Here is a 22743-nt window from a genome sequence, read left to right as displayed (position 1 = left end):
TTTTGCATGTAAGCATGGGGACGATAGTGAATTAAGTTCACCAAGATTCAATGTTTGTAAACAAGAAAGCAGCGCGGAGCAAAGACCTCAGATCGTTGTTATAGCACACGTGCATCTATTGTGGTAACATTTTAATCAACGCACTAACACCATCTGAACATACTCAACGATCATGCCACACAATCACTGTGAAGGGGAAATGTTCAGCAACAACAAGAGCACGAGTATGTAGCCTACCATATACTGTACGCGCATTCATTCCGTGAGTGCCAAATACAAGCTAGCGAGAAACACACGCAATAAAGAAACATCGCAAGTTCATGAACTGAGGGACCTTTTTTTTGTCTTATATCTTAACAAGATAAAGACGTTGTGATTTCGGGTGCTGTTCGTTATTCCGAAGGTTCGTTATTCCGAGGGTTCGTTTATCCGAAACACATAAATTCCCTAAACCATGGAGGTTCGTTAATCCGAAAACGAAAAAAGGTTCGTTAATTCGAACATTTGCGGCGTTATTTCGAAGGTTCGTTAATCCAAAAATGACATAGGGTTCGTCATTCCGAAGGTTCGTTAATCCGAAAATGAAATAGGGTTCGTTATCTCGAAGGTTCGTTGATCCGAAATGATATAGGATCCGAAATGATATAGGGTCCGTAACGAACCTTCGAAGTAAGTCGAGCTTTGTTTCATTTTCGGATTAACGAACCTTCGGAATAACGAACCTTTTTTCATTTTCGGATTAACAAACCTTCGGACTAAAGAACCTTACTAACGAACCTTCCGAATAACGAGCTGTAACCGTGATTTCATAACCAATTTGTTTAATTGGACCTTTTAAAAGCTATGATTGTATCGAATCATTGAGAGCAATGAAATTTAACGGCCTTCTGTCCGCCGTATCAAAAGTGTGATGATAAAGGGGATGTGCGCATTGTCATTCGAAATACATGTAACTACATGTACATGTAACTCTACATTTAAGTAATTAGTCTGATTATTATATAGCAACTGATTTTGGGATTGATAGTCACTACTGACAGTTTTTATTCTCGTAAACGGCACCTGTCAATCTCACAGGCGTCAAGTCGAAGCACTCACACGTCATGAATTGACCATAACGTAAAAACGACAGAACTCTACACACAAGAGTTCTGTGATAAAAACACGCTGGGCACACAAGATGAGTATGTTGGAACCACATGGCGCACTCACTGCTGGCAGGGCAAGCACGTGCTTTGCTCATCGAACTGATCGTTTTTATAGCGATCATAATATCGCTGCACAGCAGAGATTCGTATTCCAATGCACAGTAGGCCTACTCTCTCTCTCTCTCTCTCTCTCTCTCTCTCTCTCTCAAAAAAAAAAAATGAAAACATTCACACATGAAGGGGTGGATACATTTAAAACGGAGTCAATTTAGAGTGAAATTGGAGTGAATTTTGAGTGAAAATGTTCATTTTCACTCGGAGTGACCTCCGGGATCACTCGAAGATTTTGGAGTGCTATTGATGTAGCGCGATTCCGCTGCTTAAATGCATCAGTTTTGCTCATAATCATTAATTTCATCCTTCTTTTTTTTTTCTTGGAAAGCAAGCACTCCTTAAAGAGGGAAAACCCCGATTGGACAAATTGCGACGTAAACATGCATTGACATAGTTATGTGATACCTATAAACAATTTATCATGAAAGGAGAGAAGGGTACCTACAGTACATGTATCCAAGATAAACATTATGCATGCACGTGTAGTACCACTTCTCGGGGACTCGAGTGAAGTTAAACGCAGCTTTGTTGATTACATAATGCCACTCTGGTGGTTTCGCCATACCCTTCTCTCTCTCCTACGTTTTCTTTGTTTTCTCCCTCTCTTTGTCTTTTTCTTTTTTCCCTACAAATCGTGTACTTTAAGAATAGACAGACGGTGTTAAACTTCAACTCAAGTGGCTTCTTAAGATCTGCGCCTCTTTCATCCATCTTTAATAGGGACCGTGACACTATTGTGAATGACACAATTAAAAGCATCACACAAGGACTTTCACGCCTCGTTAGACCTTTAAGACTCAGATCTTTTTCTGTCTTTTTATGTGTGTGTGTGTAGACGTGGACGCCATTGGGAAATATCAAGCTCGAGACAATAAGTGGCCACTTACAATATAATGACCGACCGATGTTGAAGGTAGATTAAATCAGTAACTAAGTCAGAAATTGGGGAACCAGTAAATAAATAGGCAGCGATCGACACTTCGACGGTTTGCCAATCTAATGTGCAGCGATCGACGTCGAGAGTGTCAATCAAATACGTTATTTACGGTCGACGTCGAAGGTTGATAAAATCAGTAAGCAGCGATCGATGTCGAAGGTTGATAATCGGATGGGTGCTGTTCGTAATATTCCGAAGGTTCGTAATTCCGAAGGGTCGTTAAATTCGAAACACACAAATTCCCTAAACCTACAGGTTCGTTAATTCGAACGTTTGTGGCGTTATTCCGAAGGTTCGTTATTCTGAAGATTCATGAATCCGAAAATGAAATTAACGGAACAATATACCTTCTGAATAACGAATCTTCGGACTAGAGAGCCTTCGGAATAACGAACATCGGAATAATAGCTACCGATGTGTAAGGTTGATGAAATTATTAAATAGCGACCAATGTCCAAAGTTGATTAGGTCATACCGTCCGACGTTAGTGATCGAGAAAACTATAAAGTAGCGGCTGATGTCGAAGGTTGATAAAATAAGGACAATTAAATCAAATAGGTATAGCGTCCATAATGTCGAGATCAAATAAAATTGAGCAGCAACGAAGTGTCGAAGGTTTATGCAATCAACTTGGTATCGCACGACGTCGAATGTTAAGCAAAATTATCTGATTTATCCGACATTTGTTTTAGCATTGTAAAGAGGCTAAAGTTACCGTTATTCATTTCTGATCGCAAAAGCAATCATCCAACATTTACTATTGACACCTTACGGAGCCGAATGTTACCGTTAATCATTTTCAAATGTTAAAGCAAACAACCGACATTCATTTTAGCATCTTACGGAGCTGAATGTTATCCTTTTTCATTTCCAAACGTGAAAGCAAACATCCGTTATTTATTTTAGCATCTAACTGAGCCGATTGATACCGTTAATCATTTCCAAATGTAAAAGCAACAATCTGTTATTTATTTTAGCATCGTTCGGAGCAGAACATTACCGTTATTCATTTCCAAATTTAAAAGCAAACATCCGACAATCATTTTAGCATCGTACGGAGCCGAATGTTACTGTTTTTCATTTTGAACGTCAAGGCAGACATCAGACATTTACTTTACCATCAAACGCAGCTGAATGTTACTGTTCTTCATTTCGAAATGTAATAGCAAATATCCGACATTTATTTTATTATATGGAGCAGACTGTTACTGCTATTCACCTCCAAACGTAAAAAGCAATCATCTGCCATTTTCTGGGCATCTTCCGGAGCCAAATGTTATTGCTATTTACTTTCGAAAGTAAAAGCAAACACCCGACATCTGTTTAATCATCATACGGAGTTGAATATTAGTGTTATTAATTTCCGAACATCAAAGGGATCATTCGACATTTATTTTAGCATCTTCCGGAGCTGAATGTTATTGTTATTTACTTTTGAACGTAAAAGCAAACATCCGGCATTTATTTTTATCATCGTACAGAGTTGAATATCATTGTTATTCATTTCCGAACGTCAAAGCAAAGATCCGACATTTATTTTAGCATCTTCCGGAGATGAATGTTATTGCTATTTACTTCCGAAAGTAAAAGCAAACATCCGACATTTATTTAATCATCGTACGGAGTATTATTGTTATTCATTTCCAAACGTCAAAGGGATCATTCGACATTTGCTTTAGCATATTCGGGAGCTGAATGTTATGGTTATTATTTTACTTTCGAACGTAAAAGCAAACATCCGGCAAATTACTGATACTTTTCAAAAGATTTTCGCGGATCGATTTCAGCTAATTTCCTTCATGTAACCGATGGTTGACGGGAGAGTTTGATTTTCATATCATTAATTCCGCGCTGGAGCGCTCGGGCAAATGCGGGTGTTTAGACGAGCGTGAAAGTGCGGGCGACTTCCCTCGTCTGTACGCGTCCAAACGCCCGCGTATTACCTAGTACGCCCGGACGAAAGGGCTTCCCGCATTTGCCCTAGGGGTTTTCGTGACGTTTCCCGCGGTCGGCACTGTAATAATGTTACTGCACTGATAACACTGTTGAGGAAATATTTTCATTTCACACTAGTGAACTCACTCGTAAACCTAATTATCACATGAACTCTTTTGCTATGCTGGGTTATTTGGGATGCGGACTGGATAGCATTACCACACTTGCTTACCTAGAGTCAATACTGAAGATTGTCTGTTATGGCATTACTCGGGGAACCAAATAATTAATTACCATCATTCCTCAAGAAAGACTAATATTTTAGTATTTTAATATTATTTGATATTATAGTATTTTAAGAAGGAGCTACACCATTTTTTCCTATTGTTACTCTACAGTAGTACTACAAACTACCCAGGGAAGTCTCTGCAACAGATTGGAATTATCAGTATGAATGAAATAACGGCATGCTTTTGAATTATTAATAACCAAGTAAATTTAACCAACTGCAATCATGATGTATAATACAAGTAGGTGACGAAAATTGAGCCTTGACACTCCTATATTTTCTGTAGAATCGCATTCAGAAGCTATATCGCAAAGCTCTGGAAAGCCATCAAATTGGAACAAAGTGTTAAGGATTCTATTTTCACACTTTTCACACAAGCGCTGTATCAAAGCAGATGCAATACAGGATGCATGAAGGTGAAAAACAGAGCACTGCAAATTTGATGTTCAAATGTAAATATGGCTTTATATACACTGTACCCATCAAATCTTTCAGCTCTCCCTCCTCAAATACAAGAAAATTTTGCATGCTTCATTGGCCTCCATGCCAGTACTTCTGTTGGCACTCTCCAGTCAGCGCAGACTTTGACAGTTTTAACAAATTGATTTCCCTTGCTGGAAAAAAAAATGGACTTTGTGCAATAAGGCATAAGGACAGATGTGAGACAGGTTTTTTTTTTTTCTTTCTTTCTTTTTTCTGAAAATACAGATATATTACCAGAACATCTCAATGTCTTTAAGTTTTACCCTCTTTTCTTCAGAAAGCACTGAGGCAAACATGATTTCACAGGAATTATGACTTTCTTCCTCTAATATCTCTGAATCCCCTGAGGATCTACTCTCTGTAGGTCAAAGGTCATTTCTGCCCATGTTCATAATCCTAGGCCCAATGTAATTGAATTGCTTTGCCGTAAGCAAATGTCAATTTCTATTTCTTCGAGAAACACATCGAGCATCATGAAATCTATTTAAGCCGACATTAATTTTCTACACTGGCTGGACATGAAATTCATTTTTCATTTTCATGCAATCTAGAGAAGTGCATATTCTATTTCATTTTGATTACATGCTAGGACATTTTTTTACCATTATCATTTAGTTTCTGCAAGATTCAATACAAAGAATGCAATTTTGTCAAGTCAGAGCACATGCCATATTTCTCAAAGACTTTATAATTTAGTAAAAATGTACCGCAACATATGATGCTGAAATTGCACTTCATGCTTTAGAAAGACATACATTATAGTGTAATCTGCCAAGTCTAAAGTTCATTGTCACATGATCAAATTGACTTTCCTTGTCCCACATACCAATATCTGCGTTAGTATATAGAGCTCACATGGCCTGCAGGCAAGCTGGTATACATGATACATTACATCAGCCACGTCAAGACACTAAAGGGTTCATAAAGATTTGCAAATACAATTTCGAACAAAACTGAGGTTGGTTTGTTTGTTTGTTTGTTTTTTTTTGTTTCTTTACCATAATGAGGATGATATCTATTCATACTATGGCTTCACACTGCCAAGAACCGATGACTACAATTGAAACTCTTGACAAGTGTTTTACCGATGAGGTCCACTCCTCATAATAGTCTTCCTCCTCCATCTCATTCATCAATTAAAAACAAAACAAAACAAAACAAAAAGCCAAGAAACACTCCACTCAATGTCTGAAGTGCTTTTCAACCAATAAAGTAAACAGCCAACCATTTGACACTTTGTCTCTCTCGCAGAGGCCAGCTGGGAATATAAAATGCATAAAGTAATGGATGGGGGGGCTGGAAACTTTATGTGTATGTGTCCCTACCATACTCCTCTACTCCGAGAGGTAAGAATTCTGCCTGCGCAAAAGATGTCCACAATATAAATGATGCACAGAGAACGTCCCACCGGCACCTTCTCTACCTCTGTGTACCCTCTGAGGAAGTGACGATGAATACTGCAACACTCGCTGATCTATCACCACCACGTATATTCCCCACACTTTGGGGAATTTCAATTAGAGACTGGAATACCAGTGTGCATCCCAATGCTCAGCATATCCTCAACCTAGAGAGAACTGTCACATGGAACTAACATAAACAAATCAAAGCAGAAGTGTATCAAGGATTGGCCACAGACAACTCCCATGTGCAACAGAAATAAATGTATTCATGTACACTGCCAAAAAATGGATAATATTTACCCTTTGCTGTATTATATATCTAGTACTCATCTATTCATCACCATCTCTCTTTAATATTTTACATGATTTCTACTATGAAAAATGATGGGGGATGATCGTAACCTCAATTAAGAACTTAAGCCTTGATGGCAAGATTTTGAATTGCCATTGTCTGCCTAAAGAACTCTCCTTTATACTTGGTATTACAAGAAAGAATTAAAAGTGAAGGCAACATCATGTTAGTCCCAGTTGGTATTCCATTCACAGTGAGATACACTTCCCACTCTAACAACTAGGTCAATGGCTTCCCCTCGACTGGTGGATTATAACAAGCAAATCATCACCAAATGCTGGTTTTTAACACATGCTCCTGGATTATACGTAAAGGGATATTATGTCAATGTGCACTTAACATTCTTAGTAGACTGTGCAAGGCTGTGAAAAAATAAGTACGTAGGAATCTTTTTTTTTTTTTTTTTTTTTTTGGCTATCTCTGCACTGCTGGTAAGCTTCAAATATATGTACCTTTCGGGGTAACAATAGTCTAATATTTTCAGTCATTAGATTCAGCGTATTTGGTATATTTCATGACTGATTTTTTTCTTTCTTTTTGAAATAAAAAACAAAAGAAATTGTAATTCCTGTTTTTTTTTTCTTCCTGTGATACCTGTACACTATGATGTTAAGTACCAAGAACAGGTAACTTGAATAATGTTATGTATTCTCCTTTGATTTCAATATTCCATGTTGAATAAGTACTCCAACTTTTCACGACTACACTTGACTTCGTTCTCACTGATAAAGCTATAGGACTGCAAAGTATGCAATAAGTGAAAAGAACTTAACTTATCCTTTACTTGCCTTCACTGTCAAGCAAATTTTCGTATGAAAGCAGTGACATGCGTGATTGCGCAGGATGGATTATCTCAAATAAATAAAGAAAAAAATATATACTGTCTCTTTTTGGTCATTGTTCTCTAATTCTTTTCAACAACAAGGACCAACCATTAATTCTATAGTTATCAGCTACTGGTACGGTAAATAATAATAAATTCAAAGAAACAAATTTCAATTTTATGTAACATTTGTTTCTTTGGAACAACAAGGGCTAAACATTTTGATATTTTATATCAATCAACTATGGTGAATTATGATAAATTCTAATAAATTAATTTCATATTTGTGCAACATCCATTTGGAAATTGATAATCATTGTTTGAACACAGAGTGGGGGAAACATCCTGAACACTTAATACCCTAAGAGATAACCAGTGGTAGCACATCTCCAAAGACACACAACAAGTTCTCCAGAGTGGAGGCGGGCATTGGGGACCTTTAACGACAAATTGAATTGTAAACGGCCATCACAGTGATTGATGGCCGTCGCTGTTCCCTCCAACTTTTATCTGCCTCGACACTGTCATACGCTTGACCATCGGTCCCGATGAGCAGTCCCGTAAATCTCTCCGCGATCAACGCAAGCACGCCACCTCTTTAAAAGCAATGATGCCCCCTCTCAGAAGAAAGGGGGTAAAAGGGAAGCCACATCACCAGGGAGGAAGAATATGCAGTAAATATCACGTTTTTATTGCCCAACGTTACAGAAATGTAGATATTTAGTAACATCTCAGTATGTAAATCAATGCACTACTGCTTCCAAAGTCTATACTAAACCAAAGTTACGAGGCTTGTTTTGATCTCTCTTTTGCCTGGTGGAATTGCTGACTCAATATTCATTCTGACAGCAATGTGAATAGGAGATGATTGCTAGAAAAAAAGGAGGCAAACTGTTATTACAGCAGCAAAACTGAAACAGAAATTTGTAAATCAGTTATCATCAGTATTACCTTAAACAAAAAAAAAAACAAAAAACAAATAATGGTGAATACTGTAAAGGCAGAAAGAATGAGTTATAATTCCCTGAATATCTTGATAGACAAACCTAAAATAAGAAAAACTTAGTCAAGCTTTGTCTTTGTGTCAACATACTACAAAAGAGCATAAACAGTAGCAGGTGTAGATGAGAAAATGAACCAGGACATTTGACTTCAGTGATCTCTCACATCAAAAGGAAAGTGCTAGTCCCACATACTCATATTTATGTTATAGTATCAAGACTCCTTATTTTCATTTAAACAGTTATGACACACTGTATCTTTAGCAGAAGTATTAGTTAAAAAACCTCACAATATCTAGGTTTTGGCATGCTTGTCTCTTGAGCACAGAGTTTGCTATGAAGTTTCTCTTTAAATTGCATAACTATGCCTACTAAAGTGCTCGCAATGCAGTTCAACGTGATAATTATGACATCTGTGCTACTCTGAACTCAAAAGAAGACACCACAGCTAATCTTGCAGACTTGTGTGCTAGGTGTACAGTGTCGGATGTGCCAATTGTTGCACTAACGGGAAGCAGAACATGAACTACGTGAAAAGGCAGACTGGTCCGCTGCTGTAGCATTATGCAAATGATCCAGGAAACGCAGACAAGGGATGGCACTTAACTAAATCAGCTTACTTGGTATGCCCTTTATTTCAGCTTTGGCTGAGAGTAGATCTAATCTGAATCTCACATCGAGAATATCCTACTTCAATACCCAACAGGTTTGATCACTTCTGATCTACGCATCATCCAGTTGCTTCTTTTCCTCAACTGAAATGAAAAAACTACTCATAGTGCAACAAAATGAAGTGGACGATAATAAAGTGAAATATAAAATTGTGTCACATTTGTAGGACTGAGCCTGGCACATAGGGGAAGATGAAAATGAGGTGGTATTGCAAAGGGTTGAAAATGTGAGGTCAATGCATTTACACAGATTAAATATCATTAGTAATTAACCTGTACATAAAGCAAGTCACTGTTAGCCATGACGCACCGGTGAACTGATCACAGCGACGAAACACAAAGCATGTAATCGGTGCTTGATGAAATACATACACGTACATGTCATCCCCAGACTGACAATATGCCTTGTTTAAAAATTTAGTGAAAGTTCATTATCTCTTTGTACACTTCTATGTCTTCAATTCAACCTCATAAGACTTCTGCTAACTCTGCATAAATGCTTTTATTCTTGTCCATACATAGATATTCATAAATATTCATTCACTGAACACACACAATACACAGACACAAAATCAGCATTCATGAGCACATGACTGCTTTGCTTAAGCACTTTTTGTTTTTCAAGTAAGTAGATTAGTTTCATTTTAATTGATACCTGCATTGGAATAACAAAGAAAAAAAAAACGCAAATGGCCGTCAAAACAGTCATAACCTGTCATGGTGCAGAGGTTAATGATGAGGCATATCCCTTTCATGCAAGTGCTCGATAAATGACCACATGTGGGCCGGTCAATTGGTCAGTTCTCTGGACTTACTTTCTGCCCTCCGACTCTGAGCTGCTGGGGTTCCAGTCTTGGGTGCTCTGGTAGCCCCCCTCTCCCATCAACAAATCTTCGTCTGGCGGCGGTCTCGGTACCTCCTTCACCTTTTTCACAAAGTCCACTGGAAGAAGAAAAAGGAAGAAGAACGGGGCAAAGGTATTAGAGGTGAAGTATCATGAATTAAAGCACAGTCATAAAAAAGATTGTCAAACACACACATACAAAGAAAGGAGAAAAATGTACATGATGCAATCAGTTGTAATTATCATCATTCTCTTTTCATTCATTTCTTCTTCTCATACATGTGCAATCCTCATAATCAGCATGACATATGTCTAGCCATTACTGTATTCTCTTTCTCTTTTCTTTTTCTTATTTTGCATGTGTTTCAAGTCCCATCAGTATCAAATGTATGTTTGTATTTTACGAGGTGTTTTGCATTGTGTGTTCAATAACAGTCCGTTTCTGTGTAACACAGCCCATAAACTGACCAGTTTCCACCCATGAGCAAAGGTGGGGGAAAAAATGAATAGATAACTCATGGGTAAATTCACTGATATGGAAAAGTAAACAAGCATCTATACTACATGTAATTTTTAAAGTGATGCACCTGGGTAAAAAGGAAAGAAATCTAAAGATGAATGCACCTATACAATGACATTTCTACAAAAGAAAGTATCATCCTCATCTCACCCACTGTCAAACCACACAAATTAACTGCAATGTATGAAGTGTATAATTGAATTTATCCATCTTACTGTTTATTTCTGATGCCGGCCTGTCCTTCTGGTCTGTCTTTTTGGACGATACTCTCTTTTTCACATTCACTGGAGGCTGCAGAGACGAGGGTAAAAAAATTAGATTTCATGCATTACAACTAAAGGCATAATTTCCCATTTGCAGATGAAACAAAAACCCAGCATTAGTACTTTAAAATAGTTCTAATACGTGAGTTAGGGATAGAAACAACCACTGTAAAAAATTTGAATCCGTACAATCAATGTTAAGTGTTGTTAAATACACAAAATGTGAACAGTAGTTATAACAAAAATGTTGCCAGACTAAACCGTCTACAGTTACGGTTTATTGAGAAAAACACTGATATCTCCTTATATTTTAGGCTTTATTGCAAAAACGTTATATGGTAGGATGTTTTGTGATACAACAAACCTACTCATATGCATCAAATGTGATATCTTGAACATTTTTTAAATCACTGCTCCCAAAGGTAAACTGGACCTTTAATAGAAACCATTGAGCATCACTCAAAGCCAAAAGATGACTGACAACCACATTTCATGAAAAAAAAAACCAACAACACACAACTGGACAAAATGTCATGACAGTCATGACCACTCAAATGTCAGTGAGTCATCCAATATAGCATCAACCGAGTACCTCTATAGAATTGTATAGGTCATCAGACGGTGATATTGATTGCACAGTAGTCGTTTATTCTTCATATACACACACACACAAAAAAAAATAGTAACTTCACGTTTTCTTCACAAACATAGCACATTTTCTCTATGACCATATAGATGAACTGTGTAAGACATATTATCATAAGTAAACATCCTTCTTCTCCTTTCCTTTCCTTCCCTAAATAAAACAAAAAACAAAACAAAAAAGCCAAATCATAAGTGATGGAAAAATCTCACTTTTGTTCAATTCTGTACAGAAGAAAAAGGAATGTCTAAAAGTTAAATAGAATACACTCATAATCAGAAAACAGACTGTTCCCAAAATTTCTGCAATAACGATAACAATGTGAACACATCAATCATATCACAATTATTTTGACCTTTCTATTGATATTATAGTTCATATGAAACAAACACACACTGGAGGTATTCGCAAAACACTAAGGGAACCCCCAAAACCCCAAAAAGGACAACCACAGACACAGTCGCTACTGTTGAATCTGGACTCGGTTGAGTGGGAACATAGCTTTAATGGAATGATATCACACGGATACTTCCTCTTTTCAACATTATCTTAACAATGCATGCCCACAAGGTTGCTCATTGTCAGACATCTGCACAAATCAGAAGCTTTGTGCATATATTGTTGTACTGAAGGCAGCAAATTCAAAAGATAAGAAGTTTGTTTTCAGCTAAGAAAGAGACTGTATTGGTTTGACACATCCCCCCCCCCCCTTCCATAGGCAAATGGAACTGCCTAGTCTTTGAACATTGTCAATGCATATTCATAAGCATAGGGGGAAAAAAATGTTATCTGGCATTCAAATCTTATATGGATATCATTCCGGCACTCATGCGGCGAGAGTATCATTAAAGGGTGTGTACAGTTCTGGTCGAGGTGTAGATTTAGCTTTTAACATTTTGCGAGATATTCAGAAACCACTCTATGAGATGTCAAAGAGCATGCAGTTCTAAGGGGTATCAAAAGTTTATTTGATGAAAATCGGTTTTGAAATGGCTGAGATATCCAAAAACAAGGTGAAACAAAGAGATTCTAATAAAGTTGTGGCATGTCGCCTTTTATTATTAGCACTTTTTTGGATATCTCAGCCATTTGAAAACCAATTTTCATCAAATAAACGTTGAATCCTTCTTACAATTACATGCTCTTTCATATTTTTTAAGAGGCTTCTCATTATCTCACTTAGGAATGTTCAAAACATGAATCCCTACCTCAACCAGTACTGTACAGTCCCTTTAATGATAGATACGGCGCATTATAAATGTACTTTATTATTATTATTCTTATATTCCCCTGAGCACGCAGAGATGATCCACTTGATCGACCTTGTTCCTACCTGACACACTGAAGTTAATGGAATACACTGTGCATGAATTAGCTGGTGTCATGTCAGGCAAGCCTTTAGACAGGCTTTCTGGCTGTTGGGAACAACCTGTTTTCTAGGCTGGGCTAAACATGACAACATGTCATTAAACCAGCCCACTTGTTGTGCCAATGCAATCTGGACAGCAAATCTGCACTGGTGGTCCTGCATTTCTCCAGAGCAAAAATGTGACCGCCCAGCTCAAAACCTACAAAAAGTTGCAGATTAGGATTCTCAGTAATGGACCGAAATATGTTATTTGCATTGATCGGCTCAAATTCTTAAAGGTGTCTTATCCACGAGAGTAATCTTTTCTCTACCTACGTATATAGTTGAAATTTGGCAGCTTAAAAGAAAACTAAAATCGAGATATCAGCAATTTAGTCTGGATCGTATTTTGGGGGACAGGCACTGATTTCACTGTGAAAAATAGAACATGTTTTCATTGATACTTTTGCACAGCATGCCTGAGATACCCTAATCTGTAAATCCCCTTTTCTTCCTTTTCTATGAGACTGCACATCCTTCAACTCTCTCTTGTGTCAATCACTTTTTGAATGGGTTAGGATGGTCCAGTTTAACAAGTTACACACCATCTTAAAGCTTGAGCTTACTCTTTTCTGGTATGCCATGTGGAAAAGGGGAAATTCATTTGGGCCTACTTTTGGTGGGTTTTGAGCTGGGCGGTCACAAATGGACCCCATCCCCTCCCCTACTCTCCCCTGCCCTCCTCCCAACCCATCTGGTTGTCTAACCTCCCCTCCCCTCCCCTGCCCCTCTTCCTAACCTACCTGGTAGTGTAACCTCCCCTCCCCTCCCCTGCCCTCCTCCCAACCCATCTGAATGTCTGACCTCCCCTCCCCTCCCTTGCCCTCCTACCAACCCACCTGGTTGTCTAACCTCCCCTGCCCTCCTCCCAATCCACCTGGTTGTCTAACCTCCCCTCCCCTCCCCTCCCCTGCCCTCGTCCCAACCCACCTGGTTGTCTAACCTCCACTCCCCTCCCCTGCCCTCGTCCCAACCCACCTGGTTGTCTAACCGGTCTTCCTCATCATCCTCGATGGGTGCGTAGCCCGGGTTGGCACTCCTCGCCTTCTCCAGGAGGTCCTTCATGGTCTGTTTGGTGAGGTGGTTGCCATTGACGTACGGATTCTGCGGGAGGGAACGGATTGTATAAAATACAGAACTGAATCAAGCCACTAGCAAGAGGCAGGCCCCAGCAGGGGAGCCTTGGGAGTCCCCAGCGAGGGAGCCTCAGGAATCCTGTCCAGATTTCTTACATGAACTATGCAATGTAAATAGATGTTGACTTGTATTGATTCATAATACCCTGATACCAATTACGCGGCCAAAAAGACATTTAAATGTGTTATATATTTTACAATCATTTTTTCTACCATTTTCCTTCAGATTATTTGGACACGGCCACACACACGCACACACAATATAATGCACACAGAATAGACTCAATGCAAATCTTGGTCATTATAAGAAATAATATCTTGACGTTACAAATCTTTCTGTCAAAAAGATACTGTAAATTCCACATTTAAAGATGAAGTCCATACTAACAAAAATATGGATATTCCCATTGAATTACACTATCCATATGTATTATACATCTTGCTTCATTCTTTTTTCTTTTTTTTTTTTTTTTTTGGGGGGGGGGGGGGGGGGTTTGCTCGTTTCTTCTGCTTCAGTACTCGGTGGCGTCTTACCTGAAGTAGTTTGCTCGCTGTGGGTCTCTTCTTTGGGTTCTTGATTAGTGCTGTTTTGATGAAGGACTGGAATGAATCCGACCATTTTGACTTGTCTTTCAGCTTCGGAGGAACGAAGTTGCTCTTTGACATTAGAAAGAGTGCTCTGGAAGAGGGGATGGGGCAGGAGAGGATGGGGGGTGATGGTGGGTGAGAGGATAGGGGATGGGTGGGTGGGGTAGCAAAGAGAGAAGGAATATTGTTAATTCATTTAATACTTCAAGAAATTTTACCATTCCTTTAACATGACCACATTGTGATATACAGAGGGCCATTTTCACTCACGTCATCTCCCATGTTTAATCTGGATATGGTCCACATGAAAAATGCAGAAACTGGACTATTATCGCTACTGTCAGCCAGCACATCTTACAACATTCTGGTCTCTGACATATTCCCCTTTAGGGGAAATGTTGGGGAGAACGAGCTTTCACTCCATTGGACTAACACTGTGGAATTCACTTCCACGTGAGCTGAAAGACTCAAGCTCCATAACGTCTTTAGGAGTAACCTAAAATCCTATTTGTTTGACAGTGCGTTTTGAAGACAAATATTCATGTCTTCTTTTTTATCTTCTTCTGTTATGGTATATGTATTTTCAGTCTTTTTGCATTGGTGTACAATGTCTTGAGCATTTAATCAGAATGGAAAATGGCACTATAGAAGTGGCATTATCATCATTATTATCATTATTGTTATTATCATTATTATTATTACTACTACTAAACTACTACTACTACTACTACTACTACTACTATTACTACTATTATTTTCTCCTTAAATCATGGCTGTTTGTGATTGGTATATCAGTCAGTCTACCAAGTATGAAACACAAAAGTCTAAAGTTTAAAAAAAAGAGAAAAAATTCCACTTATTTTGAATCTTCTCTCTACGATAAGTTTCAGAATCTCTGCTTGGCCTTGGACCTACCTCATTGGATGAAGGTCAAACATGGGTGGTTGCAGCTCTGCTAACTCAATGGCAGTAATACCTACGGCCCAGATGTCACACTGCATGGTATGGGAAAATGAAAAATATTAGTTTAAAAAAAATTCAAGTACAAATGAAAGATCAATTGACATCATACGAATTTATGAGTGGGATGTCAATGGCTGTACTTCTTGATGATGATTGGACTTAACATTCTGACAAATCCAAGCCCTGTGTAGTAGAACTAGAAAGGTGTCATCGATTCTCGGTTCTGCCAGTGCACAGTTGACCTTTAATGATTTTCTTGACGTCAATCCAACATTATTTGGAACACTTCATGACACACGACAACTGGTCATTTAAGTTGGATCACATTGATAGGAGAAAGAATTTTAAAAGTAATGAGTTGTAGGCCAATACAGTGACAAATGACATACTCTCCAGCGAAGAGTCAGCACACACACAGCACAAGACTTTTATTGGAAAAAGTGGCATGGACATTACAGTTGCAGACATTTTAATCATCCATATCCAATGGAAACACATCTACAGTTTGGGCCAGAAGTAATAATGCACATGTTTGATTGACAAGTGCGACCGCTTAATAAACTGCTTTAAACCCACAAATGCTAGTTAAGTACAAAGTGTATGACTGACAAACTGCATGTTTCAATCCAGAATGACTTAATAAACCAATCACACACCCGAAAACATTGACTTGTAATTTCCTGACTATGCTCACGTATCAATTACCCTAATCCATTATCTACAAGTTTGACTGAACCCAACAGCAAACACAAAGCCCTGTGGTGCATCTTCAGTACTGTGCAAACAAGCACATTTGAGGAATTGAATCCTCATTGAACTTCTCACTCTAAACATGCAATGCTAGCATCAGATGGACAGTATCAAATCTCCCTGGAGACTGAAAAGTATTCTCCACATCAAAGAGTATGATGTAGTCATGACCAAAATTTAGAACCACACAGGGACAATTTTCGATTTCTTACTTAGGACCAAAACTTTGGAACACATTGCCACGAGAAATGCATGAACAAAGCAAAAGATCTACATTTCGTAAATGCCTTGTAGATTTCCTACTCTGATAGATATTATACTGTAACAAGTATGATTAGTTTTCTATGTTAGAAAATGAATGATGTACATTGTATAAATATTAACAGCCATTTCAACTAACCATGCAATAATTTTTTCTTTTGTGTTTAGCTTTTTAGTATGAAGATCAAGGTGACCAATCTCGACTAGCACTTGTGCTAACTTTTGGTTCCCTTGTTAACAACAACTTTGTAGAATTATGCTACACATATCATATCTAAATACAAATCTCAAATGTCATCCTTTAATTATGTATTGTAAAGGAGTAATAGATAAGTATTTTTTTTCACATATGTATGTAATTATACAATAATGTTATGATTGAAAATGTACATGCTTTATTGTTGTTGCTAATAAAACTTCAAACTTCAAACTTCAAACTTCAAACTTCAAAGTGTGTAATTTCCAAAAGTACAACCATATTTCCATCGTTTTGTTCCTTTACTGATTTAATTCACAATGCAAATGTTACATCACGCATACAGTTGTAAATGCACGAACATAATACGACACTCTGAAGAATACCCAGCGGCTGGCTACACTCCACCTTCCAACTAATTTCTTGAAGTCTGAGGTGACCTCTGCTGGAGCAGGGAGGTCAATGATATTTTCCTGGACTCTTTACAAAAAAATTAGTAAACATTTTCCTTCAATTCTGCAGTCAGGTATTACAGGAGAACAAATAAGAGTTTAGTGGAATAGCAAAGTCAAAACAAAACACTGCTTAAAAAAACAACAACAACAAATTATACATGTACATGTAGTGCTGCAGATGATCTCATGATCTAGACTGAAAAGAGAAATTACACCTGGTCATGATAGCCAAAGAGGTTTACTGGCGCATGAAATCTAGTTTATTTTCTTTCCTACAGCAGTTGTTTACACACCGTCCATTCAGAAATCCTACCTGTATTGTATGGTGATCTATTGTTATTGCATACATGAGAGATGAAAAGATAAGAAAATCCTTGATCCAAAGAATAATACCACTTTTTTTTTTTTCAGGCAATATTCGCAACAACACAGCAATGGGGGGGGGGGGGGGGGAGAGAGAGAAATAGGGGCAGGGATCAACAAAGGGGACTCTATCAAAACACACCCCTTCAATTGCCAGTATGAAAGGCGTTTTGAGCTCACTCCTAATACCATGAGCTGAATCATTCCATGATTCGGACTCGACAGTGCTTACATGAAAGCTGGAAAATTGGTTTCAGCAATAATCTCCCCCCCCCCCCCCCGAAAAAATGTACCAGTTAAATCCTCCAAACAAAGATGAAATGTTACCAAACAAGAGCAATAACTGCTTGATGTCTACGTGTATTCTCAGTAGTGTGTCACATTTGAGCTCAAACTTTGTAGCTCTTGCAGCAAAGAGGAAACAATATTCTCTGAATTTGTTCCAGTTTTCTCTCCATTCTCGTGATCACATTTGCCTGAGGGATAAGAGGCCTGTGTATCTTGTAGCTAATATCGAATTGCATGAATGTGTCGTAAACATTGTGATATACCTAGCCGTTGCCATGGTAACTACCTCATGAAACTGGTGACCCAATACACCTGGCTTCAAACAAGCTGAATTGTGACTTGACTGTCCTCGGGCCTTGTTATGGTAGCTTGCCCATGATATCGAAGGACATAAGTTACAGATTAATCCAACTGGTCCTGCTTACAGGTCTGCCAACCCATAACTTAAGATCTAAAAAAAATATCCCAAGACTTAGAAAAAAATACATATATTTTGAACGCAAAAATCATATTCCCATATTAAAAAAGAAAAAAAAAAACACACACACAGAAAATTGCATGTACTGAAGGCACCTACAGGCTACGGCAAATAAATATATGGCAGTTTTGATTTCAATATACTTCACCTTAATCATTTTTAAGGAAAAAGGCCTAAATAATTCTTAAGGTGTTCATGAGCATCATGAATTTGTGCAACTTATTGTTTGACATGCATAGGCACACCTTGTTGCTAGGCATTGCATGGTTACGTGACTGCAGCAATGACATATGAATAAACATAAGGGCATCATGGCAATAAAAAACAACAACAAAACTTGAATGTCCCTTGTACGCACGTGGTGTAGAGGTGACCAAAACTTAGTGAAAACAAAGAGAACGATTATATATATCTTAAAGTCTGTAAACAGAGGCTAGCAAACAAATTCCAGTGGTGAAACGTGAACCCCCGTGACCTCGCAGAGAGGACACATTTCAGCAACCCCTAGAATGAAGAGTGTTGTTGTGTCATGGGGTTAGATTTCTGCAGGGAAGATTGATCACGCTGGGTGATAAGTGTCTACCAGTCCCCACATGACCTTGGGAGGCGCTTAACAATGGCCTTCATGGTTTGACAGACAGGTTTTGGTGGAGGTAGTTAACTGCTGACGAGATTCAAGCGCCCTACCACTAAGTTTGGGGGGGGGAGATCCTCCAGACAAAAATTGTGTCCAACTTCCCTTCTTGTTCTATTTCAGGATTGTAGGTAACAAATCAATACACGGCATGTGTGATGTTAAGGGTTGCTACGTAGTGTGTGAAAGTCTTAGTCAAGATTAACTTTTTAAAAAAAAAATCTTTACCAAGGAAAACTATGACACACTGATACTTGATATACATGTAATATATTTTAGCCACACCATTAGTTTTGCCACAGAGACAAATATCAGTGCACATACACACATTGATTCCAATCCTTGGAGGGGGGCTGCCTTCTCTACAGTAATAAATTTACATTGGAACTCTTGCAAATGTCATGAAGACATTTGAATATATCAGCTTTCCTTTCTCATATACAATACATAGGACAGGAGCCACAGCAAACCCCCCCCCCCCCCCGAATTAACACTCAGAACGCACAGCCACTTTTTATCAATAAACTCCTTTTAAACTCTGATCTTTATGAATAAGACACCCACAATGAAAATAATGAACATGATAATATAAAGATATTAAGAACAAAAACAATAAAAGCAATAACAATAATGATATTGGAATGCACAGCTTGATAAGCCTAAAAAGCCTAGCTGAACAAGGTAACTATTAAAAAGGAAAAAAAAAAAACCCTTGTGATGGCTTTTCCCCTGAAGCATGGCGTGAAACGCACTCCTGTTGGCATCAATGAGCATCAGGGGTAGCCAAGCGCTACTCATTATTGCACATAAAAGTCGAATCTGGAAAACGGTGGTTTGTTATGGACGGGCAGATTTCTTTTTTTCGGGGTTCGCGAAGAGAAAGAGACTGTGCTACTATTCATATAAGCATGCAATGCACACAAAATGTATCTAAACCAAGCTTGGAAAATCTTGCTGTGCAGGTGTACCGCATAGATATATTCACACATAAAAATACTGTGAAACGACAAAGGGACCCACCTCATGCATGATCAATTATTTTCTTTACGATTCACTTCACTTTCAATTTATGCACGTAACCCACGTCATTGTTATGAAATAGTGATATATAAACTCCATTTACACTGCATCTCACTGTTGATGGGGGGGGGGGTGGAATTGTAATAATTTCAATAGAACAGATAACATATTTTCTTTCTATCCTGTGTTTACACAACTACTCATAGTCATAATCCCTACAGATTTTTTTGTTTGTCCCTTTTACATGTGATGTTTAAAATTTGTGTGTCCCTTTGCTACCCTGAAAATTAGATTCCTTTCATGGATCATATTAAAGCTGGTATGAGTATATTGTAGAGGAAGATAATTTAGACTTATCCTACAAACTAGAAACCTTTTTATATAAGGGGAGGGGGGAACAATACTATGGGCCTAGTTTGCTAGTGAATTTATTTGGACCCAGAAAAAATTCCAACTGCAAATTTGTGGTACAAAAAGGGAAGTGTATTCTGGAGTGACATAGGATCAGTTTTTCATTTCTTTCTTGAAAAAAAATTACAGGTGTATCACCATAAGATTTCATACATCATGATGGGAGACATTATTACCATGTAAAATTTTCTGACGTTTGCAAAAGGGCGACATGACTTCTGATGGGCTCAATTTCAAATTCCTTGGTATGATGCCAAGAAGACAACTTTACCCTCAGTGAACCACAGACAAAGATGGCACTGACACATTGTAGTGTACAATCATGTTTAGCTGTAGTAATGACAGGTTCTACACACTCGTGCCACTTCAATAAAACAATGATACACAGCTTGTGTATCAATGGATTTCCCTCCTGCAAAAAAAAAAAAAAAAAAAAAATCAGAGAGAGAAAGTGAAAAAAAAAGAAAGAAAGAAGAGAAAGCAAGAAAGACAGTGATAGAGAAAGCAAAGAAAAAACAGGTGACTAAAAGGTCAAACGCACTCCAGCTAAAAATAAGTTTGATGAGTCACACAAAAGCAGGTTGCTGCTCCCTTCATTGTGGTAGCCCCCAAACCACTCGACTGTTATTTACTCCCCGCTCTCCCCGTCCACTTGCTCCTCATTCACGGCTCTATCTGCATGGATACGTCATATCTCCACCATGCATGATCACCAGTGATTACTGATCGTGATGTTAAAGACAGAGTCATATCATACAGTATGTCCCCCCCCCCCCTCAAAAAAAAAAAAAAAAATTACTTGCAATTGGATTTTTGCATTGATAACTTCCAATATGATTAAACAGTCTAAATGCTACTTAAGGGTCTTAAAATTCAACATTGTAATAGATATATTTTGCAGAAAAAAACATTCAATTTGGTTTTCGTGGTCACAGAGAACTATGTATCCGAGTAAAGCATGTCATGGGTCTGATTCTTCCAAGTTAAGCACTTGGATACTCTTGGAACTGCATAATGTGTGAACACAATGGACAGAACTTGGAGGGAAGGGATCCCTGATATGCTCTACAAAACTATTCATTTCTCTTTGGCCACGGAAACAAATGAGATGAGGTTTTCTGAAAGATGTGGGTAATAAGTCATAGTTTCATACCCTGAAAATTGTAGTTGGATTGATTCACTATTTTTAGAGTACCACTAATCATTGCAGAGAAATGAAGACGGAGGGGGAGGGGCTAAGGTTAGAATGAGGATGGTTCTTATAACAGGAACAAACCCATCATATCTTGAAAAATTATGACATACCCGGTACACTACAATCATAATCAAAACCATATCTTAAAACATAATGCCTCCAGCGATGCTTCGTGGCGGAGACATAAAAATATCATGATATATCCAGTACACTATAATGTATTTGTTTTAATAGTGCACGGCTTTCATAATCACAGGGAAGTAAATTGGACTATAAACGTTGAATATTTTTGCTGCATAAAAGATGGATGCCTGAAACATGCAAAGAAAATGAAAACGAGTTCACAACTTGCTTTCAAGATCCCACCTTGAAACCGCAAGAAGTTTGATGAAATACTGCCACACATAACACTCTATAACACAAGAGTACCATCTACATGGCTAAACTGTCAAAACTGAGAGATGATATAAGACTAGATACCTCTATAAAACTCACACACACACACACACATACATAATTGTGAAGTGGTAATGAAGGCAATAATCTATATGCATACTCTGAAATGGAAGACCTATTAAATCAGCAGCTCACATTATCGTGTTGACTTTACAGTATAAACTGAACTGATACACGTAATTATTCAATTACACAGGTACTGAGAGTAGCTTTGATTGCAACATGCACATATTTGTTTTCTTCTTCTGGTTTTGGCTTGGTTTAGGCTTGTTGTTGTTGTTGCTGGTTCTTTTTTAATCAGTCATCTTTGAGTTACTTATTTATCACACATACAAGGGCTAGAAAATTCTCTGCACCTATTCATATTTCTTGCCTAAACCCGAAACTGCGAGACTAGATGCATATTCAAAAAGTTACTACAAATAAATTCTCTATCAGTAATTTAATTTGTCTGCATCAATTATCTACATTTTATATTTCCTATAGAAAGGCACACAGTATTTTAAAGAATCAACCAAAAAAATCAAGTAGGAACAACATTCAGCTTGTTTCTCCTACAACTGTAGAATATAAACTAACTACACAGGGGCTTTAAAGGACAAGTTCACCTTCATAGACATTTGGGTTGAGTGAATGCAGCAATAGTAGAACACATCAGTGAGAGTTTGAGGAGAATCGGACATTCTGTTCAAAAGTTATGAATTTTTGAAGTTTC

At 38.0% G+C, this 22743-nt stretch overlaps 1 protein-coding gene across 1 annotated transcript in view; it reads right to left on the bottom strand.

Moving 5' to 3' along the window:
* Positions 1 to 22743, bottom strand: part of LOC139738865 (mitogen-activated protein kinase kinase kinase kinase 3-like) — a 134176-nt gene that overhangs the window by 40349 nt on the left and 71084 nt on the right. The window contains exons 7-11 of the mRNA XM_071649501.1: positions 15474 to 15553; positions 14505 to 14649; positions 13813 to 13938; positions 10736 to 10811; positions 9972 to 10098 (exon numbers count right to left, since the gene is read on the bottom strand). Of these exons, the coding sequence (XP_071505602.1) occupies positions 9972 to 10098; positions 10736 to 10811; positions 13813 to 13938; positions 14505 to 14649; positions 15474 to 15553 (554 nt within the window). The remainder of the gene's footprint in view (positions 1 to 9971; positions 10099 to 10735; positions 10812 to 13812; positions 13939 to 14504; positions 14650 to 15473; positions 15554 to 22743) is intronic.

The sequence above is a fragment of the Diadema antillarum genome, unplaced genomic scaffold (genome assembly GCF_040938485.1).
Source record: "Diadema antillarum isolate AM-2024a unplaced genomic scaffold, OU_Dant_1.0 scf00000029, whole genome shotgun sequence".
Classification (NCBI taxonomy): domain Eukaryota; kingdom Metazoa; phylum Echinodermata; class Echinoidea; order Diadematoida; family Diadematidae; genus Diadema; species Diadema antillarum.
The sequence above is the reverse complement of the archived record's forward strand: the minus strand, read 5'-3'. Positions and strand labels throughout refer to the sequence as shown.